General features: G+C 41.7%; 2 protein-coding genes and 1 long non-coding RNA gene across 10 annotated transcripts; 1 reads left to right on the forward strand and 2 right to left on the reverse strand.

Annotated features, from left to right (window-relative positions):
• Positions 1-25: 25 nt before the first annotated feature.
• LOC144469258 (sodium- and chloride-dependent GABA transporter 1) lies at positions 26-8,593 on the reverse strand. 3 transcript variants are annotated; one of them, XM_078179323.1, is made up of 12 exons: positions 8,219-8,593; positions 6,167-6,469; positions 5,804-5,938; positions 5,572-5,700; positions 5,288-5,429; positions 4,176-4,547; positions 3,584-3,800; positions 3,074-3,226; positions 2,798-3,001; positions 2,529-2,699; positions 2,161-2,303; positions 26-968 (listed from the first exon to the last, which is right to left on the reverse strand). In XM_078179323.1, exons 2-11 carry the CDS (start codon positions 6,462-6,464, stop codon positions 2,166-2,168), a joined length of 1,959 nt encoding a protein of 652 aa, XP_078035449.1. In that variant the 5' UTR covers positions 6,465-6,469; positions 8,219-8,593; the 3' UTR covers positions 26-968; positions 2,161-2,165. The 3 variants fall into 3 exon arrangements, with proteins under 3 accessions (XP_078035449.1, XP_078035433.1, XP_078035442.1); XM_078179307.1 differs by having other exon boundaries at positions 26-2,303; XM_078179316.1 differs by lacking the exon at positions 8,219-8,593 and having other exon boundaries at positions 26-2,303; positions 6,167-6,530.
• On the forward strand, positions 5,424-6,316 carry LOC144469269 (uncharacterized). The gene is made up of 3 exons (XR_013493953.1): positions 5,424-5,609; positions 5,794-5,948; positions 6,184-6,316. It is a non-coding gene; the product is annotated as an uncharacterized LOC144469269 (long non-coding RNA).
• A 4,271-nt stretch (positions 8,594-12,864) lies between the features above and the next one.
• LOC144469770 (uncharacterized) lies at positions 12,865-27,007 on the reverse strand. 6 transcript variants are annotated; one of them, XM_078180396.1, is made up of 10 exons: positions 20,119-20,517; positions 18,705-18,959; positions 18,403-18,502; positions 17,867-17,992; positions 16,300-16,592; positions 15,748-16,143; positions 15,223-15,579; positions 14,668-14,946; positions 13,558-13,773; positions 12,865-13,302 (listed from the first exon to the last, which is right to left on the reverse strand). In XM_078180396.1, the coding sequence occupies exons 2-10, from the start codon at positions 18,826-18,828 to the stop codon at positions 13,151-13,153; spliced, it is 2,043 nt and encodes a 680-aa protein (XP_078036522.1). In that variant the 5' UTR covers positions 18,829-18,959; positions 20,119-20,517; the 3' UTR covers positions 12,865-13,150. The 6 variants fall into 6 exon arrangements, with proteins under 6 accessions (XP_078036522.1, XP_078036511.1, XP_078036503.1 ...); XM_078180385.1 differs by having other exon boundaries at positions 20,090-20,517; XM_078180377.1 differs by having other exon boundaries at positions 19,714-20,517.
• Positions 27,008-27,840: the final 833 nt, after the last annotated feature.

The raw sequence follows: 27,840 nt of genomic DNA on the forward strand, positions 1-27,840 counted from the left end.
CCCCCCCCCCCCCCCCCCCCCCCGACCAATATCACGAACCATACTTATTGTACACAATATCCTCCGATAATTCCATTAGTGCCGTTTTCCTAGCGTCTCTGCCGGGGCTGACGAACATGAGCAATTTATTACAGTTTAGTCAATTGAGATCTCGTAAATGAAACCAGAAAATCAGATTGGTTCTCTAGTCGTCGCTTCGTTCTTTGAACAAATATCGATGGTTTTTTTTGTGTGTTAAACGTGTACTTAATGCAAAAGTGCGTGTATTGTACAACTTATAGCAATACATGTTGCATGCAAAGACCAAGCTCAATTCTTCCATTTTTAACTCCGGTTAAAATCTCGTATCCACAGAGTTGTCATGAAGGTTTTCATAACATTTTGGAGATCGTTTGTTAGGCATATTTTTAGAGTACGAGAGGAAGTTGTACAATACGCGCGCTGTTGAACACGTATCCTTACGTTCCAACATCCTTAAATGTGAACAACAATTTCATTCAAATTTCGCTCATACGAATTTCCAAGGGTTATTGTAGTATCTCGAATAGCAAACACTGATAATTGGTTAGTCGTGAATATAGCATACCGTTACATTTACGTTATACATATAATAGTTCCCCGATTGAACTACATTTCTCTCTTAATCTATTTGAACTAATACATCGAAATGTGGAATTCGTGAGTGTTCGGTGAGTAAGCTTACACTGGTATGAAAGCTTTTCAGGCACCTCGAACGAGCCAAGGTTTGAGTGAAATTTTTATATTGAAATTAGTAGCTCGACCTTGAGCTTGAGTAACGTTTTTATATCGCACAATACGCTCGGTCATAACGGAAAAATTCGCAACGATGACTGTACATTGCCGACAAAAAAATGTCTTCCCAACATCGATCATCGAGGTTTCGATTTTATAATAAATCAAGCAACGGTAGCGTACAATTTGTACGTGCGCGATAATAATGGTAAAATCTAGAATAAGAAAAAGAATATTGGATTACACCTTATTCGATACAAGTAACAGTATAAAATTCGGTAGAAATTCTACGCAGCTATTTTTATAATTTTCATTTTTGATTAGATCTCGAACGACGGCGTTCTTATCGAGGCACAAATTTTTATACGCGATCCAACGCATTTCGTACGAAGAGTAAAAGTGCTTGGAGAAACCTTTTGAACTTTATAAAAAAAGAAAATGACAAGCACTTTCGTGAATTGAATTAGTTGCGAACTCGTCCACTGAGAAATGTACGCACAAGTACTAAATAACGTCTCGGTTGATTATTCTACTTTTAGATCGATACGTCATCGTTTGATCGGAACGTATATATAATGTTAGTTCGAAGTGTTTTTCAATTCAAGCTGTCTCCAGCTACTAAAGTAGAGAAATCTGTTAAATCGAAAAGGGGAATACGATTAATATATATTCTAAATACGTTCGTCTCGGTGCTACTTGCTGCAAGGACATGTGTTCCCTTAGGTTAAACCAGCGAAGCTACGAACTAAATTATGTTTCCCTTTAATAATCCCTTGTACAGGCATCGCGAGCCGTGTCACGATGGAAAAATAGACCTCTCCTAGCGTTACAAATAGCTATCGTAGTATCTACGTTCCGCGTAGTCGACTATCTACTCGCCTCTGCTTTCACCCGTCTTATATTTTTCTAGTTGCGAACATGCGTCGCAATGGTACCACCGGTGTGTCATTTAATAATAAGAAGAACGAGGCCGGTGCTTCTGGTTACTATAATAATTTCGTCGCGTGCCAACGTTGGTTCATCCTCGTCATGATTCTGCTCGTACTGTAACTAATGCGTAGATGAGCTACGTGGAGAGACCGTTGAGCGATAAAAAGTCAAACGAACATAATTTATCTTCGGAAAGATGTACCTTTCTTTCTTTCAATGCATATTTATTTAAATATATGGCGTAGAAGTCAAAGTTATGCAAGCGTCCTAATATGTTTGCGATCGACTAATGCTTTTCAAATGATTGCCCGGCACGGTATAAAGTATATTAAATGAAAGAAATATGTTTGAAAGCCGCTACGCAATCGTCGCAACGTCGATCGCATTTCGTTAATCACCGGCCTCGCGTCTTAAAATCTGTTAAAAATACTACAGTTACGGTAATTACAACCTATTTAGGAATAAAGGGGTATTTACGCTGATCATGTTTGGCTTAGGAAACTGCTGTTCTTGGTGATTAAGCCAGCGCTGCTCTCGGACATCGGTATCACTGGGGACTTCTCGCCCTTCGGTAGCTTCGGATGCAGTTTTATATTTGGTTTCAAGCCTTTCAAGAAATTCTGAAAAGAACGCAGAAAACGTATTGTTCGGAACGCACGCAAATTTCTCACCAACTGCTTTATTTTGCTAAATTATTCGTGTTGACTAGCATAGGTTAGCATGCTGTGAACTGTCGAATTTACACAATATTGAGCACTACTTTTCTAATGCGTCTATCTTTATAACACGTATATTTTGCATTGTCGATAAATAATTGTTACGCGGTTGCTTCTAATAGACTTTACCTCTTTAATAGATCCTGGAGACACGATGACGTAATAGAGTGCGTACCCTGGTATCCAAATCATTGACGAGAAACTAAGACATACACCCACCACTTCCGCCCACGTTGGATACTCGTAATCGTTTCCATATTTCAGTGGTTTATATTGAACGCATTGGAAAACAAAGATGAACTGTAAACAGATTTTTTAATGTAAAAAGTAATCATTGAAAGGAGGACATGTAACTACACGAACAATCGAATTTAGGAAGTTGGTAAGTTAATACTTACGGCCATGATCACGGGCGCCAATACTACCCAGCATATATACCAAAATTGATTCATCCGTATGCCCATCATCTGGTGAATGCAGTCGCAGAACTTGTTTGCTCCAAAGATCCACGATATCGCGATAGTTTGGAAGAAACAGACCCAGAGAATCGACATGCCGCTTGCCGAGTAGAAATCCATTAGTTGAAATATGTAAACTCCTCCCTGGAAAAAGAAAAATTCGATACACTTGTTTTACTCGCAGCTCGATACAGAAACAATAATCCGTGGGCTTACGTTGGTGACCATCGGGATCCCCATAGCGAACATAACGAAACAAATAGCAACGGTGAACTTGTTTCTGTGGGGTCGTAGGGAATCTGGCCAGTTGTCGACGACACCGGTGATAAAAGACTCTACGATGCAGAATTCGCTGTCGATTCCAAGTATCTGTTGAAAATAGTGGCACGATTATTCCATGGTCTGGCGCAACGCTTATTAAACCATTTCCAAGCCATAGAGGTACTCTCGAGCGATATAGGATTGAACCGTGTGTAATCATCAATTGTTTTTCAATGTTCTCGAGGTACAACGAGGAAAACTCTGAACAACGTTTCGTCAGCGGACGATGAGATAGAAGAGAGTCGAAAGCGCCGATCGCCGATCGCCAAGATTATTTCGTGGATGAGAAGTGCGCACGTGTAAATACATATCTGATCGGTACACATAAACGGACATTGCTCGCACGAAGAGAACGGGGCTGTACACTGTACACTCCTCCCCGTTCAAGTGTCGATTATTCCTTACGAGTAGCATGACGAAGAAGATTATGGCCCACATAGTAGCACCGGGAAGCTTCAGCACGACCTCCGGATACGTGAGGAAGACAAGACCCGGCCCGCTTTTCACCACCTCGGACACTTCGGTACCCTGTTCCGACGCGATGTGACCCAATATGGAGAACGTCACGCAACCAGCCAGAAGACAAGTCAAGGTGTTCACAATACAAGTGATAAGCGCATCTCTGGAAGACAAAACTCACGCTTTCAAAGACTTCGATGACCAAAGGTGTTATATCTAAAAACAACTTTTCCGGTTGTGCATCAGAAATCTTTGGCAAGAACAAACAAATGATAACGCTAATCTACGTATATGGCCCTGTTATGCGCTGTTAACCCTTGGAATCACGACCTTCCCCACCTTTTGCGATTCAATTCTTTTGAAATTCATGTATTTTCCAGATCGTTAATGATAGGTATTATTACCATTGTTGGGACACGAACACGCGTAGTCGCGTTAAAAGTGTCGCGTGAGAAGGTGAAGAATAATAAAGAAGAATTAACGAGCGATAATATGTAGCCGAAAAGAATGAGATCTATGAGAATCTGTAGCAGCTTACTTATAGCAATTATGGTGGAACTTATTGTACGATCCCAAAGCTGGCAGAGCTCCGGTACCGATACTGTACGCGAAGAATATTTGCGTGGCACCGTCGATCCATGGACCGGGTGCTAGCAACTCCTCCCATCTCGGCGTGATGTAGTATAGTAATCCGTCTTTGGCGCCGTCCAATGTCACCGCTCTTCCCAAAAGAATGAAAAGCACCACGTACGGGAACAAGGCTGAAAACCAGATGATCTTACCGCTCTGATGTAGACCACGCCGGATGATAAAGTAAACGAGCAGCCAGCCGAGAATCAGACAACCCAACAGCTCCCATTGTATCCCACCGATGGTTTCGATACCGGAGGTGATCCCAAGAACTCGTCGTCTAAAATTTCGAAGTTATCACGAATTATCGAGAACTGCATCACTTCCGACGATCGGTTAACATTCACGTCCGGCTCTCAAGCAACCACCGTGCGACGTTCCGTTCAGCCGCGGCGTTTTTTTTTCCAATTCTCTCGGAATTCTACGCCACGATCTTCTGCCCCGAGTTTCAGGAATCACGTTTCATCGCACACAGTGTATCGTTTTAGATTTTAGGAACGTTCGATCTCGAGTGCGGTGAAAACGTACAGGGCGATCCATTTAAATCGATCCGGCCAATTATCGTCGAAGTCGTCGAGGATAATAAAAAAAATGTTTCTTTTTCTTTTACAAGAGAACGCGTCGAGAGCATGCGAAGGTCAATTCTATATATTTAAATATCCCAATGGACGTATTTTTGAAGAGCAATTTTAGATAGGCGAGTGCTAACACCACGAATTACTCAATCTTCAAAGAAGAACTTAGGTCGCCTGTTAAAAATACAATAGAGCTTTGTTTGTTTAAATATCTCAGTTTGTCGTGAATTTCTCTAATATCCTAGTCATGTCCACATATCGGACATATTTATGTAAGAACGTGACATCAACTATTTGCACTGCCGTAATCGGTTTTAGCAAAAGTAAATTAATTCCTGCACTGTCGGCATTTATGTTGGCAAGCGTGTATCTTGTAAAATCGATTCATACGATTGTGGTCTAACGAGGTCGTGGCAATACTTACATTTACAAAACATTTACTTACTCCCAATATTCCTCGACCGGTGTGGTGTGATGCAGAGTGGTATTGATCATTGAATTCGTATCGTTCGAACTGCTATTCGTGTTGTACGAGTGGTCAGTAATGTTGGAAGCATCGTAACAATCCTTGGTGTTCCACCAGTTTCCTGGAAATTATAATCCGACTATTATAACGGTCGCTCAAGAAATACTGCTCGCGACGGTACACGAATGAAGATAATGTTTATTAATCTGTCGACGAATTTTCTGCACGTTTATTCGTTACGTGTTCACGACCGGTTTACTAACCACAACCGTTCCATGGTACACCAGGCATATTCACGATGGTACTTATGAAGTAGAAAAGTGTCCAAGCAATTATGATACAGTAGTACACGTCCAGGAAAAATACAATAGTCATTGTGGCGTATCCAACACCTGCGAAACGTTTGCGAAATGTCAAATATTCGAGTCACCGCTGTTTTATATGGATACCATATTCGATTCATGAATTTTTATATTTTAAATCAGGTTCTCGTACCTTGCAATAAAGGGCACAGCTGTCCCACAAGGGTCATCCCACCGGCGCCAAGGTATTGGCCGATGGCAACCTCTTGGAAAAAAATGGGAATTCCACAAAACACCATGGCGATGCCGTACGTGATAAGAAACGCTCCTGTAATCGAGTAAGCATCGACCAAACTGTTTGAATTAATCGACATAAACCACTTTTTATTAAAACACTTTTTCTTACAAAAAATAAGATTTTTTCTTAATTTAATATTTTATTTTTCAATTCGTATAATTTAACTTTCGTCCAGACGTGGGAAAGTTAAGGAGATATCTTGTGCAAATCATGTAAACGAACGATGCTGATGAATCCGAGTGCATCGATAGAACTTACCGCCACCGTTTTTGTAGCACAGATACGGGAACCGCCAGACATTGCCAAGACCCACGGACACGCTGATACAAGAGAAAAGGAAATCGAGCTTGTTGTCCCAACCACCTCGCTCCGTGTCTTCTTCCCGGCTCCGGAATTCTGTCACTTTACCCTGCGGCGACGAAACTGTCATCTTCGGAACTGCCCTCGAAGCATCCTTCCCCTTCTCCGACGCAGACTTGACCTTAAATTCTATGAATGTCTGGTCCGAGTCGACTTCATCTCTCTCCTCTCCCCAATAATACATTTTCTCAGCCATTCTTCCTGAAATTGCAACGCGACAATTTACAATTTGACCTTACACGCTGCTTCAGCTAGCTACGCGTTCAATAAACATTCAGATTCCTTTTAAAACGAAATAACTACTTAGAACATGGACGAAATCTTGTATATTTTTAAGATGCCAAGTATACTAGTAAATTAGCAATGTTTGCACAAAGTTTTAAAAAAATTCCAATTGATTGCAATTCTTTTAACTCTTTTATTTCAGCTGACAACGAAAATTTAAACAATGCGTTATGTAGTTACAGTGCATACCAAATATAAATGTATACGTAAATAGTGAAAAAATAGTGTTTAATACGAAACAAATATTAACAATCTGGATACTCAAGTATTCAAGAAAACAATTACAAAGTGTGCCCCGAAGATGAAAATTGCTGCAAGTGACGGCATTTCTGGCCACTTGTTTCAATACGAACGCGACCTTTGAAAATTATTTCGGTGTCCTAATTCGGGATAATCGACTATAATCACGGAGATTACGTAAAACTCTCCTGTATAAGCGGAATTATCTTCATAAGCAGTAGACACGCGTTACTCTAAGAATATGTAATAATTTCGAGATTCCGTGATGTCCTTGTGATTTGGCTTTTACTCGAACAGCACAGGATAGAGGGGCCGGTTAGGCTATGGGGTGGCCAGTCGCCGTGCCTTTCATACGCACACTTGATACGTAAATTAATTACAGACTGAATCTGAAACCATCCTTTCGATTAAAAGAAGTGCGTCGTCTCGGCGAGATGGAGAAACTTCGTGCATAGCCGAGTCGCAGAGTGCATGCGGACGAGCGAGGTAGCACTTTTTAAACGCGAGTTAGGGTCAAGTATCGCGACCAACACAATCGTACAAGATCAATGGTTTCTTTTAGGTCAAGTCGGACGAGATGTCGATTTCTTCCGCGATAGTTTCATCGGAGCACTATTAAAAGTTCCCTGCCATGCAAATTCGACCCTGTGCAACCCACGCGGACCATTAACTCTTATCATCGTTTCGCCCGATTCGACGAGGAGGGAGCGGGGTGCACGTGTCGATGTTACTTGACAATGTGTGCGCATCTCTGCATCATCCACCTGTCCATGTGTGCCCATTCTTCTGTACGATCCCGTGCGCGTACGTACACGCGTCAGGGAACGCGCGTGCGTCAGGGGTTGTGTACAAACTCTCGTGTGTGCGCGCCTACGGATGCTGAACGAAAAATCAATAACAAGGTTTCTGTCACGTTACGGTACCATACACGTGGGCGGTCACTGAATCGTGAAAATACCAGAATTTCCGGCTACCGAACCGGCCAGCAACGTCAAGGTAATAAGAAAAGTGCCCCTGTCTGGCTAGAAAACGTTTGTAACGGTTCGCAATAGTTTAATATATTCGCGAAAGTGATCCAAGAAATGGTTCGTAATCCAATGATAAAACGGTACTTCAAGTGCCAGAATTTTGGAACGATGAAACGATGTGATAGTAAACTAGTAAGTTCATGGTATCGGGTTTATAAATCCGGTTGATATTTCACGCGTATTCGTTCACAGTTTCAAATTATAAAATTTAGAACTGCATGACTTATGTATTTCAATTATCGACCAATATTAGACTTATTACGATTTCAATTCTATTTCTACTATTTCAATTCTATTTGCTGGTTTCCAAACAACTTTATGGATCGTCGAACTCGTTTGAAGACTCGACTTTTCGTATAAATTCTAGGAATGCAGGAAAAAGAGTATCGACGAATACCTCGGTATGCAGTTCCCTCGATTAGCCTCGATGCCGATCTATCGGTGAATACCGACGGTTGTTCCGTAGCTGCGCTTCTTGTTGAATCGATGGCACAGTCGCTGGATATTTACATCGTCCAGGTGTTGCAACGTCGTTCCGGAGGGCGAAAACGATCGGATCACGCCCGTTCCTCGAGAATTAATTGATCACCGAGTCTATCCTTCCTCTCTCTCTCTCTCTCTCTGCAAAGTCGCTAATCCCGAAGAGTTGAACAGGAGCGGAAGATCACCAGGACGAGACACCGAGCGAACAATCCGGTGTGCTTTCGGCTTCGACGAATGTTTATTACGCGTCGGCTCGTAAGCTAGCTCGCGTCGACCTACCCCACAAGGGATGTGGTTACAGAATAACGTTCGGTTTCAAGATGGGGAGTGTTACCCTTTTCGAACGCATGCGCGCGAAACGAGCACCCCTTCCATCCTCGCGAGCAAAACTATCGTCCTGGGGTTGGAATTTCCTGATAAATAATCGGAAGAGCTGACGAGGTTGCCGTTTGTTGAGTAACAATGGCCCTGCGCGGCATCGTTTAGCGGCATTCAGGCTAGATACCAATCTGCAAACCTTTGAAAAAAATGATTTGCGGTTCTGTCGTTTGCGATCGACGTCGGAGAGTATGGATGAAATTGTCAACCATTTCTCTTTGCGTAAGCGTTCAGTCTGGAAACTTTGTACGGAGCTTTCACAATTTGCGAACGGACATTCGATTCGAATCAGGGAAAGCTAGGACATTCGATCTAGTAGGTAATGCGCGCGGTTGCGTCAACTTAAGCAAAGCTCCGCGTAAAAAGCAAGTCTACGATTTCCGATAATGTTTCGACGTCGAGTACAAGAAACTAGCATACGGCAAAGAGAAGTTTAAATTTCTCCCTCGCGAGACTTTTTATCGCAACTATCCTAGGATCCTTTTTCGTAGTAGGTTGTCCAGCTACTTCCACTCGTAACACCAGGTATCTCCACCTCCACTGCTTTTCAGCATGTGCATACTTATAAATGTTACAATAGGCCTGGAATAAGACCGTAGGCGTAGAAAAGTACGCGGAATGAAGTTGCAATTTGTCCAGAGATATTCTGCGGACGTTTCTTCCAGCTGAACGATTTAAGCTCGCCGACGATGCATCGACGCGCACTATTCAACACGCCATACCATCATAAAAATTGCCTCACGTGTACGTATGCGCGTTTATCTATTCGCTTATTAGTCCCGTAGACTAAATACATATCCGAGGCGCGATAAATATGTTCACATGTATGTTTTCCCCATGAGGAGAAGGAAAAGTTGGAGGACGAGGGCCCAGAAAAATGATTGAAATTTCTGGGCAGCATTTGAACTCGATTAACCCTTTTAGCGCAAGCAGACCGATATATCGGCTCTCGATACTCGTGCGAAACAATGCCTCGGACTTGATGCATCGATAACACGCTTCGCGAGCACCGCGTAGATGATCCTGGCGTCGAAAGAATCGACGCGACCCCGTTGCGTTGCAACATCGTCGAGCTGCATTGTTCAACGTATCTTCGTCAACATCCGCTCGACTTGTCGCTGGAGTTGCAGGGCACAACCGTGTGACAGCCCCGTTTGTGTCGTAATTGTTTCGTGGTCGGTTTTCCGGAGTCCTCGATGTCGTTGACGACAGCAATCGTGTGCAGCGAGACGTTCTTTTGCGAGTCCTTGTAACCGGAGAAACATGGTTTCGGCGTCCAATTGGTCCCGTAAGAGATCGGGTGGATCTCCCTTCGGCTCCGATTGTTCGCGTCGCTGGAGATCTCGGATCGACACTCGTCGCAAAGGGAACTCGCCTCGCTCTCGTCCAACGGCACGATGTTTTTCGTCGGAGACGCTTCCTGAGACCACTGTTGCAACAGAGACGTCAGGATCCTGAATGACAGAAGACGGACACCAAATGACACCACTGTCTGTTGGTACGTTGCACTGTGTAATTCTAGCACCGCCCAAATACTATGGGGTTTTGATTTATAGATCCGATTGCAACGGTATCAAATGTACAATTTCAAAAAGTAGACTGCGGTTTCTTTCGCGAATCTGATTTTTTTTTTAAATTATTTCATAAAAGTAGAAAAGGGAATAAATTCAATTGATCAGCCAGGGAATTCATTGTGGCAGTAAACGCGCGCGATCACATACGCATGCACATTTTCATCGGTATGCACTTTCTCGAATTTCAAAAATTTATCAATTTTGTTCTAAACAATAAACGACTAAGTTTTGTAAAACCTTATTAACATGCGCTATAAATGTAGCGCAATAGAAAGTTACTCCACGACGATAGTATCTCAAGATGAGAGAATTGATAGAAGATCAAGTGAGTGGAAAATTACGAGTTTCGATAGCGCACTGAAATCGTCCACATGTATTACATAGTAACCTTTGCAGAACAGAAGTTGTATAGCATTTCAGTTTCGCTAAAATAGTCCTTAATCGAGCCGTGGAAACCTTGGTGGCATTCCGCACTGGATTCATAGAAATCGTGCAACTCAGCATAGTTATTGCGATGGACATAGATGCGATCCAACTAATGAAACCAGCCGATACTACCGACGGCTTCAATGGTGACGGATAATACGAAGACCATACGCGTTCCCACCACTGATAGGATATGTTACGATCCTCGGACTCCTACGGAAAATACAATTTTTAACAAGTTAGAAGATGGTTCCAGTCGGAGCTGAAACGTCTAAAGTTAGGCGGCACCTAATTGAATATGAAATCCAAGTGTTGGCGATGCATCTACAATGTGTACACAGAAAGTGTATACTACTTACACAACAAGATTAGATAATGTGAAATATAAATTTCCTAATTTCATACATGCCACAATCTCATCGTTCTCCAACGATTTCCAATCACGTAATCGCATTTGAAAATCGTATGAAACCGACGCGACCGGGATATGAAAAGCTCGTCAAATTTCTACTCACGTAACTCCAGTAGTTCCAGATGCAGCAATACAGCAACCTTTGAAGGATCAGCCAGAACCATAAGCCGGTGATAGCGACGACCCAGCAGACCGTCACCTTCAACCACGAACGTACCAGATGTTACCTTGAAAGTATCTTCGTATTGAATTCACGGTAATGTTTTTATCGGTGGCCATTTCTCAGCCTAATCGCCGCAACTATCGTCCCTGTCAATACTTTCCACTTTAACGTTTGAACGGCGGGCTCGGGGTCCATTTGGACCCACACTGGAAACATTGATATCCGAATGTCAAGTTTCCGACAACTAATTTTCAAGTTATCCCAAAGCCTATGGAGAAACTAACGCAATCTAGAAAAGGGATGTCATAAAAAATATGTTGAAGAAAATTGATAAATAAAAAGCTGTCGCTACCGCAAACATTCTCACGTATTGCAATGGAAACACGAACAAACGTTAGGTAAACTATGGAGAAGATGATAGCGAACGATACATCTTCGTCTTCTTCAAATACCGATCGATCTTCGAGATAGTTGGAGAGAAAATCTAGTAGTAAAGAAAACGGAAATTGCAATCTATCACGATTGCGAGTTTAATGATCGAACGATGCAAACGTGAAATATGCGTGATCGAAGTATTTGTTCGATGCAGGTACTAGTTTGTAAGGAATTAGTTCTTTTATTCCATCTAATTATTTCTCGTCGTAAACCCACTTTCTCTACGATCGGTGAAATGTTTAAGCAAGCAAATAAGAATTGCCGGAAATATTCCTTGAAATATAACGAGCGATCAGGAATGTCGCGTGCACGTTGCAAATGCCGTTAACTGTTAATAATTAACGGATAATTAATGATTCAGATCAGCTTAACCATGGTACCTGGAGAAATTTGTAAAGCGTGGTGCCAAATACTTGGGCCAGGCTGTTGCAGGATGGCGGATTTCTCCATAGAGCGATCATCAACGCTGCTATGATTAAGAAAGACGGCAGTGTGTGTATAAAGTCCGGACCGACGGTGATCTTTGCATACTCCTGAAAGACTTTGTGCTGCAAAAGAAGTATCTCATGCGGGACGGAGAGCAAAGTCACTGTTTGATTGTAGAGGGCGGTCAGACAGGACATCGCTGTCAAGGCCGAACGCCGCCAGCCCGATCCTAGGTAATTTATTCACGCTGGCATCGACCGTGGCTGCAATTACGGTTATATTGCAGTCGGAGGCAGTTGGAACGTGACGTTGCAGACGAAATGAACCGCGGTATCAACCGGATTCCTTTGTTTCTGAAGACTTTAAAGGAATGGTGGGGGAACAGCACGGGCAACGGTGACACGTTCGCGGGCAGTCAAAGTTTTAACGAGCTGCAAAAACAGACAAGTGATTTATTGTTTAGCTAACTGTGCTATAGAATTTTTGATGTATAAATTTTATATAAATAGATAAAAAGACGACAAAATCGAACGAAAATACTCATTGTAATCGTAAACGTAATTACAGGGTGTTCCATTCGAATCACTGCATGCTATTATCTCTAAGGCTGTTCATTATTCTTTACTTACGCAATGCTTAGTTTTTCGGAAGAAATACTATGGAAGATTGACGTCAAAGTGAAAATTGTGAATGGAAGGATTGTAAGGAATGTAAAAATTTCGTTATATTATATACAACTTATGGCTATATATGCTGAACTTGATCAAGTTTATTTCACACTCAACATTGTTCCACTCGTTTTCGACTTTCGAAAGTTCGTTAGCATAATAATAATAGTAATAATAATAATAATAATAATAATATTAATAATAATAATAAATGAACAATTGAGAAGAATGAAACGAAAAATGTCCATTTATTTAATGAAAAGCATGCAGTAATGAAATCTTTGCCAATACGTATATACTTTCAGTCTCCATGTATCTATTTACAGTTATATATACAAACATTTCTTAAGTAGTAGTTAGTAATCTATATGAGAAAATAGTCCGGGCCGACGAAAGATCCGCATCTGGGGAAGTCATCCGGTGCAGCTATTACATCACTCATCTCTCCAACTTTAAGAATCACGTCCAAACCGCGAGTCCAATCGGTGGCGTGCTCGTCTCGCAGCATCCAATACCCTGTTTAAAAATTTACAAGTAGCGAGCAAGTATCAAAACCCACGCGTAACAAGTAGGATCAAATATTTGTGTCCTCGGGGAAGTTTGGTTACAATTCGTTTACAATAATACAAAAATAAGATTTACCATTTGCAGTATTACTACTATTCCTCGAAATTATCTTTGATATCATTTTGTTACTATCTTTGTCATTCATAGTACATTGTCACTCGTACATATTAGATTGTAAAAATATTTTAACGACGATGATCTCACCTGGATTGTCCGCCTTGAATCTAATGGCCACAGCACCAAATTTTGGTACGACAACTGTATCCTTAGCTATCGCGTAGTCCAGATTCCGAGAGAACAATTGTCCTCTGTTATCCAGATCTTTCAGTTCTTGTAGACTCACGCTGCGTCCAAATTTCCGCGCGCCTACCACGTAGAAACTGTTTCCGTGCAAATGATACACTAAATCGTCGAGACCACCTTGAACAAAAATATAATTATTAATAAAAAAGAATCATTGAAAAATTTTCCAGACAATTTTCCAAATGATTGCGTTGTTTTTATTCCGAAGCGCAATTCTCGGAAATGAAATAAAGATCAATGTGCCCGCTGTACGAGTACATACCTTGAATATAGATCAAGGTCCTTAAGACAAGGTTGCACGCTAACAAGCTTGCGCTTTATCAGACTTTTCCGAATGGTTTTACAACTGACTAGTAGACCGTGGATTTTAACGCAAAATAACTTCTGTTAATAATTAAGAATATATAACTTTTCGCTTAACATAAATATCGTAAATAAACATGTACTTTTCTGAAAGTGATCAATCGGATTTCGTAAGCGACCATAGGTTCTACTTGCTATTACGCTTAATGAGCTCTCTAACCAAGGATTAATTAACTCTAAACTACGCCATAAAACACAGCGGTGCTCTAGAAAATTACTCGATCAGATAGAGAATTCTGCGAATCGCAGTTGAATTTGCGCGTGGAATAGCCTTAGTCGACTGAACAGTCCATCGCGATTCGCATAGATGCTCTTTAAATCTAACGTCGCGTCGACAGGCCAACACAGCGATTATTGCAAATTGCGTGTTTACCGCGACGGTGAGTGACAATCTAATTTCTCCTTTCGTCTCATCACGAAAGAAACCGTAGAACGTTACACATATGAGGTCTCTTAAAGATGACGCGTTATTCTTTTAGATACAGTTACGCGATTCCAGGAGTCACGCAGTTTACTTCCTTTTCAGCCACGCTTTTAGATAAACAATGAATGAAACATGATCAATCCCCAAAGTAAAAATCTTGCAGAACGCATGAGTTGATAATGTAATGTAGGTCATTATAACATGTACAATTAAAGGCTAATTACCTTGATCGAGGAGAATGATCTCGACGGTAGATCCAAGAGGTATGTGTCTCACGTGAACGCACTCGCAAGTGTTAATTGAATTGCCATTACCGAACCGACAGGTTGGTTGCGACAACAGCGACGATGTTTCTTTGTTTTCGTTATGAGAATCATTGTCGACATCGTAGAGGCACAAATTTTCTTTGGATACGTCAGCGCCTTGTGTTAACAGAGGCGACGATGGATACGTGAAGGTAACGTTGTTCACGTTAAGTACTCTCGTTTCTACTCCGCTGTCGCCTATGATAAGAACGGAAAATATTTCCTTAAACACGCTCGCGTTTTGAAATCGATGCCTCACAGTATAAATAGTAACCAGTTAATTACGTAACTTAAGTGCAGACAAATTAGAGAAGACGTCATTGTCTAGTAGATTAGTCTCTCTCGAACGTTCGAAACAAATTTAAGCTATTTCCTTACGTCATAGACTTTGTTTAGATTTCAACGATTTTAAAATTTCTCGACATAATTGTTTTACAATGTAAAAATCAGACATCCAAGAAACCGGCAACATACCGATTAAATAATTGGTTTGAAGTCTGTAATTTATCGGCAAGTGTATAGCCACATCCACCTTCGACGCAGAGAGAGAATTTGGTATCTTCCGCAAAGCCTTCAAGTCTGTGACGCAAAGGCTGTCCGGATTTTGGCATTTCTCGGCAGGATTCGTTGTCATAGCGAGCCGTTTAGTCTGCTGTTCCTCTTCAATTTGATCGATGATAGCGTATAGCGGTTCCTGACTCGAGCTTCCCGCATACTTAAAAATCGCAGCACCGTTTATGGAACTGGGTCCACATTCCTTCGCGGTATGCACATGTATCCAATAAGAAGCGATGCGTCTGTTTGCCTCCACGATGAAATCTGCCCTTTCACCTGCGAAGACAAGTGTTTTCATCCGTTTAACTCCCTCGTTATCGATTATTTTCTAAATTTTCGTTTGAGACAAAAAACGAGAGCAAAAATAAAAACATACTTTCATTTTTAGGTTCATTTTAGATTCGAGTCGTAAAGGAATAAGTGAATCACCCTGTGCAAGTGTACCTGTAGCCAGAGTAATCGACGAAAACTGCTGCGGGTCCACTGGATGGCCATCCAGGGCAATCACCAATAGGAGATGGGCATCTATTGAGATAGTTATTGGACAGGTTCCAGCGCCACCGGCGTTCGCCAAACGGAACCTGTGACGACGTCCCGGAACGACGGTGAACGTTGTAAACGGTACACTCGGTCCGTTTGGCTGACGTCCCCTCCCGTTGATCAGAAGCATCGCCGGCTTCGTGTAACCTTGAGTGAGCGTGGTCTCAGCTGTATGCTGCCATTGGGTCACCAGGACCACGTGTTTCGGATCATCGATGTCGAACAAAGACCGATGCGGGTCTCTGATGTCTGCTTGTTTCACAATCAACGGGCCGAAAATACCATTTGTGATGTCCGCGCCTGGAAAGTCATTCATTCGATGGTCATGTTACGATGAACTAGCTCACTAGACAATGTGTAAAAGATTATTTTTTGCAAAAATAGCAACTACATTTGTCCACGACTGTAACAATACAGAAGGATGGAGTTAATATGAATTGCGAAGCTGTGAATTACCGGCGTGAGCATGCCAAAGGTGTGTTCCAGCAACCGAAGCCCGGAATTTGTACTGGAACGTGGTGTAGCTCGGTATCGGGCATTGTGTGATCAGAGGCGCACCGTCCATGTATGGTGTCTCAACCTGCGATTGACCGCGCCAGTGCATCGCGGCTGCTTTACCCGGAAGCCGATTAATCACGTCAACCACCAAGATGTCGTTTTCACAGACCTGAACAGTAAAAAATAGCTTGTCGTCGAAGGTGGTGGTCAACCGAGCATATCTTGCTATTATCCTATAATCTGTTTGCCTCCTGACAAAAGGAAAGAAAAAGATGCTGGAACACTCCTAAACGATAGAGTCGCATCGGAACACGAAAACGTTGGGAACTCGATGTCAGATACGGGCCGGGTCTGGCGAGGCCCCGAAAATCTCCCGTAGGTTTCCGAGAATTTCGGGTACCCATAGAATTCCAAGGAACTGACTACCATTACGAAAAACTACGCACGAGCACGTAGCAATCAAAATTTCTACGCGTCAGAAATCCTGTTTGACGAAACGATTAAATTGAGCGTTCTATCGTTCTTTTTAAGTATTATATGATGTAACGAAAATTATGCGATCGGAAAGCCAGTCGAAATACGCTTCCCTGTATGTACGCGTTAACGAAAAAAGAAGAAATGAAAGTCATGATTCATTCGAATGGAACAAGAACGCGAACGTGTCCGCTCGTATATACGAAATTAGAACGGAGCGAGCCGCAAAATCCCTCATTCTGAAAGTATTGCAACATCGGTGACAGGATATTTGAATACATACATATATTACTATTATATAAGTCGGAGCACGGTGTAGAAGTGCACGCGTTCATCAAATAAGGAACGTAGCAGAACATGCATTACGCGGAACTCGTATCAAGTTTTCCATCTACAAAATTACATGCTCGCGAATCTGCATTTAATACCATACTTGTAGAATCGTTCGTCGAGCTATGCACCTATCCGAGGAGTTTCGCGGATAGCATGATCAATGTTCCAGACGGTTTTCCCGATAAAACTTTCTAATTGTAAAATTAAACGGATGGCGTATCAGTTGCTCCAGCAGCGAAAGTTTTTGTTAATGTGCGACCGTTACTCTTAACTGATGTTTCTGTTTTTTAATTTATGCTGGTACGTTTCAACTTTATTATGTCGACTATGGGATGAAGCTATATCGAGGCGAATTTTAATTGCTCGCTAGAAACCCTCTATCCTGGCGTATTGTTTGAATCGTGTTACCCCGATTACGCGAGAAGACAGTCCTAGCATCATGTTGTAGATTTATTTATGCGAATAGCGTTAATTGCGCGGGGAATCAGTACATTCCACGATTTCGCAAGAAATGTGTACAACACGTTTTTCACCGAGCTCGACAAGTTGTGTATGGAATTTATCAAAGCATACGATAATCGCTCTATAACATGGCAAATTGCGTGCCAGTATTGGGGGCGATTTAGAGATGGAACAACGTCGATGATAATTGGTAAAACTATTTTAGCTGGTGTATCCTACGCCTATATCTAATAAAAGTTTTGTTGCAAATTTTCACCTTACCTGTATAGTGGGCCCTGGTAATTGCCGATTCGCCGACAAGATACCGCGTCTCTGTCCATCGGCTGACACACAGTGATTCGATAGGCAAGCCGTTTCATTTAGGGGACAATCGCCACACGATCTGCGCATACAGTTGCTCGTAAGAAATTAAACGGATCACGGTTGTACCGTAAACAGACGGTTGGATAAAGCCGTCGTCTGCTCACTCGACAGACTTCCGCGTTTCAACTCGCGAAGGAATTGCGTAACGGTTATTTCAACGGTAGTTAACTGGACATACGATCCTCGAAGGAACTGTTACGGTATAAAAATGAATTTAAGGCTATTTTTCCGTGCAGCCTGCGAGCCAAGAATTGAACTAAACTTAGGATTTACATTCCGTAAGTGGAATAGTAGAGTTTCGAGACTGGATAATCGGTGGTATCTAGGAGGCTTGCTACCAAAGATGCTCTTTGGGTCAAGGTCGTGGCAAGACAATATATTACGTAGACGTATTATGATTTGCAGGTGTTAAAGAAAATGCTACGTTACTTGCTAAGAGACTGGAAAACCTCGAGGGTGAGTTTGACTCGACAAATCATGGGCCAATCCAAGTGATGACATGGTCTCTCGCAGGACAGGAATATTTGTTCTAGAAAGAAACAGAAGATTCAAATGAGTACACGTAAAAGCGAAGCTCTGTCCTTGTTCTAATAGTATACTGTTTTCTCAGTGTGAATTCAAATATTTCCCAGGTACCCTTGTTTCCCTGGTCAGAATAAGAATGGAAAAGATCTGTTAAACTGTAAGAATTCATGTCTAGTCGCGATAATCGCGTGATGGTGTACACTTACTGGGCCTGTAATTATTTACGTGTAAAAAGGTCGCCGCAGCCGCGATCATAAAAACGACCACCAGAAACCGTAGACCGTAGGTGGCCGACGTCATCGCGCAAATCGCACCCTTCGCAGACTGCATCGTCTAACCGGTTTGTTATATGACGATAACAAAAGGTGACTGCATGCTCGATGACAGCAACTCTGTTCCCAGAAAATCTCAAAAGCAACCTTTAGCTGCTTAGACTTCCGAGAATAATATTCGAGTTCTCCCTAATCCGCAACAAGCCAGAATCACAGGTTAAACACGGAGTGCAAGTAATCGACCGTCTGACGGTAAAAATGAATCAACTTTTACTAAATCCATTTTATGTCAGAACTCTGATATCGGTAAATCATTTCAAAGCGTATATGTATTATATTTTGCTAAAACGAGAAACAACCAGCACCTACGCAGACGATCGACCGAGTATGCTCAAACTTATGTTCATATCTGTTTGCATATTCGTGGCTCTTAATAGCAATTAATATCGTTACATCGACAGAAAGAAATGACTAAAATTCACTGATTAGAAACTTAAACTGTAATAAATTTCTAATAAAATTTAATTATAAAAGTTAATTGTAACAAATAAAGGCTTTATGGTAGTAAACTGATCCCTATAATATCTCAAAAAGATCGTTCTGTTTCAAAGACTTGCACAATCCAACTCAATAGTTCAGCAGCTCCGTTGAACTGTTAGTCCTTCCTCTGTTCGACGTTTATGAAAGAGGAAGAGAGAGAGAGAGAGAGAGAGGTATATGGAAGGATAACGATGTCGAGATAAAGTATGACACGTGTAGGATGAGCAAATTGCAAATGTTCGATTGAAAATGCCGGCAAAACGCCGGTGGACGTCGACAGCCGACGTTAGCGAAGTGAAAGTTAGTTCCGAAAAAAGCGAAAGGAATCGCTCTGTTGAAGATGAAAGCCACAATGCTTCGACTTTAATCAGCTCGTTACCATACCCGAAGGTAAATGCATTACCCTGTTATTATCTTCGTTTAACCGGATGCTCAAAGCAGTGTTTCAAAACGGTTTGTAAGCGTTCTTATACGCACTTTGCGGACCGAACAAACGCTGCTAGCGTAATGATTGCAACAAGTCGTAACTCTTTACGTTATTATGTCATTAACGGGAACGAGCAGAGATTTTTCAAGAAAAAACATTTTCTTTCGAACAGTCTGTTCCAATCTGCACGTATTACGAGTCAAAAGAAAATTAGCATGCTAAATTTCACTGCTTATGTAAACACGTAGCATGTTAGTAAAATATGAAACGTGTTTCATTCGTGCACACGTTTTGTTTAACAGTTCTGACAGTGCACGTGACACTAACGAGCATTATTGCTCTTTATATTTACGAAGAAAACACTCGGCAAACATCATTTACAGCGCGCGTTCAACGAGTACGCCTACTCTTTTATATTTCTCACAATCACTGTATATAAAATAAACTGCTACACTGTTAAAAATGCAACCAGAACGCAATCATTCTGTCGCGATACCACGGTCAGACTGTGAATGAACTCGGCAGAATAAAAATAGTTTCTCTAAGTCAGCAGATGGAGATTTCCGGAAGAGCGGTTTTCATTTGTGGAGCACGGATGACGCAACGTTAATATGCGCCACTTCGACAGAATTTCTTGTAGACGTTAAATAATGTCTCGGAAAGATGCACGAAGGCCAAGCAATTTCGTTTCTGGTCTCCTTTAAGCGATGTCATTACGGTTACGTAAACTCTTGTATAATCCTCGCATAATCCACCCCAGTAACGCGATCGGTTCACATGGCCGTCACGGAATCACTCCTGACGTCTTGTCGACAACGCTAAATCCTTCTGACGGTTTTAATTGGCTCTGCGCGCGGTGCTAGTTGGATCATTGCACTGTGGACCACGCGCGTTTCGCACAGCAATCGAAACAATAATTGTCATGCTCGATTATACACAAGGATGACGGACGTCGTTCGTGATCGAGACGCGCGCGCGGTTCGTCACGGTCATGAGAAATAGTGGAGAACGGGGAATGAGAAATTACGAAAGACGGCAAGGATCGATATTTGGATGTTAACTCTGGAGAAGTGAGACAAATAGACACCGGATGGAAAGAATTTGTCGATGCAGTTTAAACTGTTCTAAGGAAATCAATTTCGAAAATCAGCGCTAACAGATGCTTAACGAATATAATGATTGCACGTTTATGGAAAGAAAGTAGTACAAGTTAAAATAAACAATGTGTTCAGTGAAGGATGTAAAGTGATATGCATTCCACTAGTTAACCACAGCGGATATAATGTATGCTAAACGACGCCACAGGAATGTTATGTCCTAATTTAATAGTTTGTAAGTTCACCGACAAGACAGCAATCGTTATAACAATGTGTGAAGAAGGAACTAGATATGTCCGTTTCACAAAAAATTAAAGAGAAGAAATTATGATAGAAGATGATACATTTTTCATTAATTTAACCCGCTACGCTAAGAAGAAACGTGAAGCAAAAGCGACATAACAGCCGTAAAATATGATTCCTATAATAGAGCCGTAAGTAATGAGGAACGCCATATTTTACTGCATCACGACTGTCCCAACCTGAACCCGACACACGAAACTCGTAAACACTTGCGCTTTCTCATGAACAACTGAGCCGGGCAACACGAGCCCGAAAATCGTTGCCAGAACACACCGACGGTGTCCTCTCCCGCTTTCCCTTTCTCCTTCTCGTTCTTTTGCCGCGTGATATGCACGAGTAATGGTAATACACATAGATCAGTCATCCGCGGTGAGTCCGATAATTTTTCCGTTCACGAAATCCGGTCACGAGAGTATAAGCGGGTTCGTAGTTTCCTTTTCCGCCCTCGACGCTAATGCCCAGTAATTACCTAAGCTATCGCGCGTCGATTACTCAACTTTGTTGAGATAATCAGAACGACTCGTTGAACGATCAACTACGCGTGTTGTTTCTCGCTGTATTAAACACCTGACACCAGTCCGTAAGCTGCATGCTTGCATTTCAGGATTTCGGTGCAAGTGAGAATGTAGAAAAGCTCCCAGAAGTTCTTGACATCGTTGCAGTTAACTTGGTTAGCTGTCGACTGCAATCGTCCAAGTATCAGTGCATACATCTTTGACACCATCTTCACCCCTGGCGAAGCCAACTGCGACGACGGAGAAATCTCCGGGAGAATTTCTTAGTCGAAGGACTGTCGTTTCTTTTCGCTTTCGTCCAAAGTTTAATTAAAGTTTTCCAGAAACCATTTCCCATCGCTAGATGTTTCATTAAAGAATCCTTAAAAAGTAGAATATCTTTCCGTCTTTGGCGGGGTTTAGCAGTTGTATCGCGCTTTGGTCTCTCTTTCGTTAAAATCAACGATTAGTGCTGTTGTTTTCTCTTACAACCACAGGCATATCTCGTTGGGTCTCGATCAAGGGAGTTATTTCAAGAAAATGTTCACTTAAATCCCAAGTTAAGCGAAACTGGACAGACGGCCTGGGAAGCATTAGAAAGCGTATGAGATAACTTTCAAGAAATCAAAAAATGGGAAGAAACACTGTGCACGCTGCGATGCGTTAGGTTTTCAAACCTTTGCTCCTCGCACTTACACTTATTTTGATTTTAAAGATAAAATAGGGAGGGAAAGCGTGAGACGAAATACGTGAAATTCAGTTATTCGTTACATTTGTTAGTAATTATTTAGTAGTTCACTACTTCACTTTATCGCGCCAGCAGTGCAAAGATTAGATATAAGACGCATTTCTATATCAAACAGCAGTTAAGAAACCGTCGTTGACCGTCGTATATCGACCGAAATAACCAAAGTCCTCCTTGTTTCGTTCACCGTTAACCACTACCAGCAGGTAAACGATTAAAACAAGCATCGTGAAAGCCGCAATGGAACGAGATATAATCTAGTTAGCCAAGATCGAAGACGATGATCGGATGGGACGATTCGGAGTGAAAAGTATGTGATTAACGAGTGTAGAATTTCACTGCACCGTATGTCAACTGCACACGTGTACCCGAAACGATCCGAGACAAGACACTGTCGCGGTTTCCGTCGACGACTGACCATTTTCGCCTAAATTTCGTTGCCAAAACTGGAGGCGACCTTTCTCTCTCTCTCTCTCTCTCTCTCTCTCTCTCTCTTTCTCTCTTTCTTTCGGACTCTCCCTGTAGTTCTCCCGCTTGCAGCTTGTGTGACGAGCTTCCGTGTTCTAGCGTTTCCTCCGGAACAAGATCCGCCATCGGCAACCGGTTCAGATGACAATCGACCGGCCAGTCCCCTATTTGCGCGAACGCAGATAAAACGTCACGCTCGAAAATATGTGTCAGAGACGTCGAATCGACGAAGTGAAAGTTGCCCAGAGGGTTCGTAGACAGTTCCTCACACCCGCGTATCTTACCTCGGGCTTTTCGTTACGTCTGGCAAGAAACTGCACGCATACTTTCATCTCTTGACATTTCTGCGCCCACCCCTCTCCCGTTCCTCAAACCCCGCCAACCCTCTTTCCGTATTCAACTCTTTCTCATTGCCTCTCTCTCTCTCTCTCTCTCTCACTTACACACACACACACACACTTTCTCTCTCTCTCTCTCACTTTCTTTCACCTATTCTCCCTTCCCCTGCGTTTCTCTGGCTGCACATTGCGCCCAACCTCTTGTCGATGATCCGTGGTCCAAAAGATTTCACTTTCGCTGAGGCTCAATACCATGCTACTGATCCTCCCCGACTGGAGAACGGGTGCCATTCTCCTTTGATCAAACGGCTTTCTAATTGTCACTGAGACTAGTCCGACTAGGCCAGCAGGTTGTGAATCGAACCAGCGAATTGATCGAGATGTTTGCTGAAATGATTTTCGGATTTTTGACGAGTGTTACTTTATGCAGGATCTTGGATTTCTAATGATAAACCAGTCGCATGGGTAATTATACTTCTTACTGGAAATACACCACTCATAGGCACGAGCTCCAATTTATGGGTTGGTGATGTAAAGAGACGAGAGCTGCCTATCAAAAGTTTCAATAGGTCCCACGAGATTTTCTCTTAGAGACGAGCAGATGTTTGATCGGTTCGAGTTATCGAGTCTTTGATCTCGTTTTTAACTTTCTACCATTTTACTGCAACGAGTATGATCGTGAAAGTTTGTTTGTTCCAGAAGAAAAGTCTATTAAGCAGCACACAATGTGATTCAAACTTTAAACGCCGTTCGATTTTGGACTTCAAAGGTGGGCAGTTCCAGGAACTAAACAGTCATTGCGCGGACAATTGCGCGCGTTCTTTTCTTGTCTCCAATTGCCTCCTTTGGTGCTTCTACTAAAGATAATTCAGTGAATAGAACGGATGGATCCGAGAGCGCATATTTCCATTGAGCTTTCATTAAAAATGCGCGAAACATAGAACCACGGAAATGAATTCAATCTTCGTCGTGTTTAATTCCCATAGGATAGAAAGACGATCGACACAGAGAAAACATCCAACGTATCCAACGTTTCATGTATGAAATTCCAGTCAAGTATTTAATTTGCTGCTGCATCTTCCATTGCCTCAAGCTAATCAATAGAGAAAGAAGACATAGGTACTGGCGCGTACGCCCAAGCATTCGTATGTGCCCGTGTCAAATATATATGCAGCCGCTTTCACTTCCGTTTGGAGGATTTGCTACAGTTTTTCGCCTATTAAACTTCTTTCTATTTTCACGCGCGCGTGCAACTTTCAGCTTGAATGATAAGCTGACGCATCGTTTGTGCAATTTCTAACGCGCTTTTTAATCGCATAAATGCCAGTAATCGGCGAACCGTCTGTTGAGCCGTGTTTTCGTCTGACTGCGGCAGAGATGAAAGCGCAAATCTCGATCCGCAGCCATGCGTATCAAAGAATTCAACATTTCAAATTGATTTGATTAATCGACACAGTTTGTTCCACTTGATCAACTCAAGGCCACAATTTCCTTTGCTTTCATATTATTCGCGTCTACTGGCTTACTGCCATCGTCTGGGATAAACGGGAGAAGCTTCGCCTATTGTCCAAAATTTGGTACATCGCTTGCAAAAGTGCAGACGAAAGTTTCTCCGTGTAAAGGTTCGTTTAGAGAAAGACGAAATTAATAGAAATCAATTGACGCGCATGTTCATTATCGACCGTTTCTGCCTGCGATTGCACGCGTACATACAATGTCTCGCGTGCAAATACGAGAACTATCTCCGCAAAGAAAATTAAGTACTTAACGCTGCATTGACGTCGCAAAGGCATTTTGTATTTGATATACGTATAAAAATGACCGGTGTCCACGATGAACAGGTACATATACTTTCTTCTTTTCGCGGTTACGCAATGACTGGCGAATTACTTTCCCTTGAAACTGGTTTCCTCGGAATCTCCGAATTGCTACTGCCGCGAAAAGCAAAATAATCTTCGTGGAACAAAAACACTATCCACGGTCCAAGAGAGATCGGTCGGTCGACAATTTCGTGAACCACATGGATTTTATCGCGTGGTTACGCAACCGCGTGAACTTCGCTCGGAACCGATCCTTCGAGTGCCCGTGGCTCCATGCGTTTCAACTTTCTTTGGTTTTTATGAACGCTAAATGTCGTTATAAGACGGAGAAAGTGACGCATAAAAGATTCATCGTGTTTCCGAATCGTTTCAACCACGAGACAGCAAGGAGTGGCGCATGCATTTAACACTTGGCTATTAACCGGCGAATAAAACGAATCGTAAACTCGAAACCGTGTTTGTATGGGAAATCAGCCGATGTTAAATCAACGGAAGAAAGCAGAGATGTCTTCCCGTCTGCGGGTGGAGAAAATAATAGACCGCGCTTTCACACGTAACTTTTGTACAGCGTCAAGTATGCTAACGCGTTTAAATAGCGAGTCGACGATAGTAATTTCAGAAAACTCGATGATACACAATTGAATCGGAAGTTTATCCTGTAAAATGCTTCTTTCTTTTTGTATTTTGAACAGCAATCGTCCGTCTTTTATACGGTATATTTGAATAATGTAGAGCAAATTAAACGTCCCGATGAACAGAAAGTATCCTGTCATCTATGTAGTTAGCTTTTTTTTATCAAAGAATTACATCTATGAATAGGATTTAGTAGTGAAGAAACTCTCACCTTTCAAATCACTTTTGCTTATAGTCTTTCTAGAGATGCTGTATCACAGTTTCGTGAACTCAATTTCTAATATGTCTTCCTCTTCAATTTTAGAATAGTTGCATTCAAACGGTTTACTTTCTTATCATTGGTAACTATGGAATATTTATAACCATTGGAAAGCATGATACTCGGCAAAACATTCATCGTTTACAGGAACGTATAGGTTAGATAAGTTGATAAGAGGGAAGAATTCTCTATGGTAATACCAAATATATTTGACTTCCATTTTTTCATCTGTCAGCAAAACTGTTCAAGGGACATACAGTTTACGAAACTAGACGTTTCTATACATTGGATTTCGCAACAAGCACAAATGTTACATTATTTAAAGTCCCATCGAATCGGTTCCAATGAAATAATTACATCGAGCGAATTGCTTCTGGCTACGCAGAATCACAACAGGAGTTTATAACGGTAGTTATAACTTCTATAATGATATTGCCGCTTGTGGTCGAGTGTCTTGAGGTAAAGAAGACAGATACGATGTGCGCGATCTTAAACAGAGGTCGTTAACCTGCAATCGGTACAAAATTTGTGTTGCATGAAGTCGAAGATGCGCCGCGTGAATTGCAGTTTCTAGTACAAAATAATTCCAAAGGAAAACTCGCGTTCACTTGGTATCGAACAAAATCATTTTTCGATTCAAAATGCCTTAATAATTGACCACAATTCAAAACAATTAGATGATTTTAAAAATAGAATTCTTGTCACATTTATTTTTCATCTGTATCACATTACATATGTATTTGAAACGGTTTATGTCTACGTATTTTGCTAAAAAAAACTCGGAAGATCGCAATCTTTTGAACATTCTATCGCTAAATTTGATTATTTAGATATTTTGGCACATCGTGCACACAGTTTTCAATAGATATAAAGCAGTGAGATTTTCGTAATTTTGTAATTTACGAGAGATGGACGTTATCTGACAAAACTGACCTGGTATAGGTGTCAAATAAATGATGGTGGCGACGACGGAACTGAGACCGACCAAAATTGCGAATCTGAAGAACATTATAACGCCGGTTTTCAATGAATATTCACGCGATGCACCAACAATTCCCAGTGCCTCGGCCTGCGCAGCGAGAACGAATCGAACAGGTGCCCGATCTGACCGGTTTCGTGGTTGCAGATACACTAGCACGATACGAGCAAGTTCATTGCCAAGGAGAGAGTTGTTTCCTGATTAAAAAGAACGATCTTTCAGCTGCGAAAACACTCGCGCTCCTTCTACCACATTGCGTAGATCGCAGTATGCATTTTTGCTTGTGTATTTTGCAGTTTGCATCGAAGCAAAAACTGTTTATTATTGCTGGAACAGCTGAATAGTTGACTAATTCTAAAATCTGCTACGCGAAAACGGATCATATTTTAAACTGTCGCCATTTCTTTTTCATATTCTTATCAAGCGTAGAAAGATGAATTAAAAAGTGGTGCAAAAATGTACCATGGTGATACATTATAACAGTGATTAATTTCTCCGATATAATTAATAAACTATACAATTAATAAACTATACAATCAAGCTGAGATCAAACTCTAATACTATACCGAGATGCGAGATGGAGTTAGTGATCAATACAGTTTGATCCGAGCTTCGCGACCGAGACGCGAGATGGCGCCACTGGGTAAGTAGGTGTAGCGGTAGGCTCGACGCGCCATCTAGAATAACTAGGTTAAGATAAATGTAACTAGGTTAGAGTAAAATATAACTAGTCATTAGTATAATTAGTTTTAAGCTCTTACGTTAAGTTAGTTGTACTCTACGCCTAAGATAAAAGCGCTTAAACTCAAATTGTTAGTAATTAACGAGGTCTTGTTTCTTTATGCACAGTACAAGGAATATCACTGAACGCGGTTTACGTGGTATAATTTCGAGGCATTTTGTATAATTTTACATCCTGTACACACACACATACACGACACACAAAACTTGGCATGTATTACTATAT

This window comes from Augochlora pura, chromosome 1 (genome assembly GCF_028453695.1).
Source record: "Augochlora pura isolate Apur16 chromosome 1, APUR_v2.2.1, whole genome shotgun sequence".
In the NCBI taxonomy this organism is placed as follows: Eukaryota; Metazoa; Arthropoda; class Insecta; order Hymenoptera; family Halictidae; genus Augochlora; species Augochlora pura.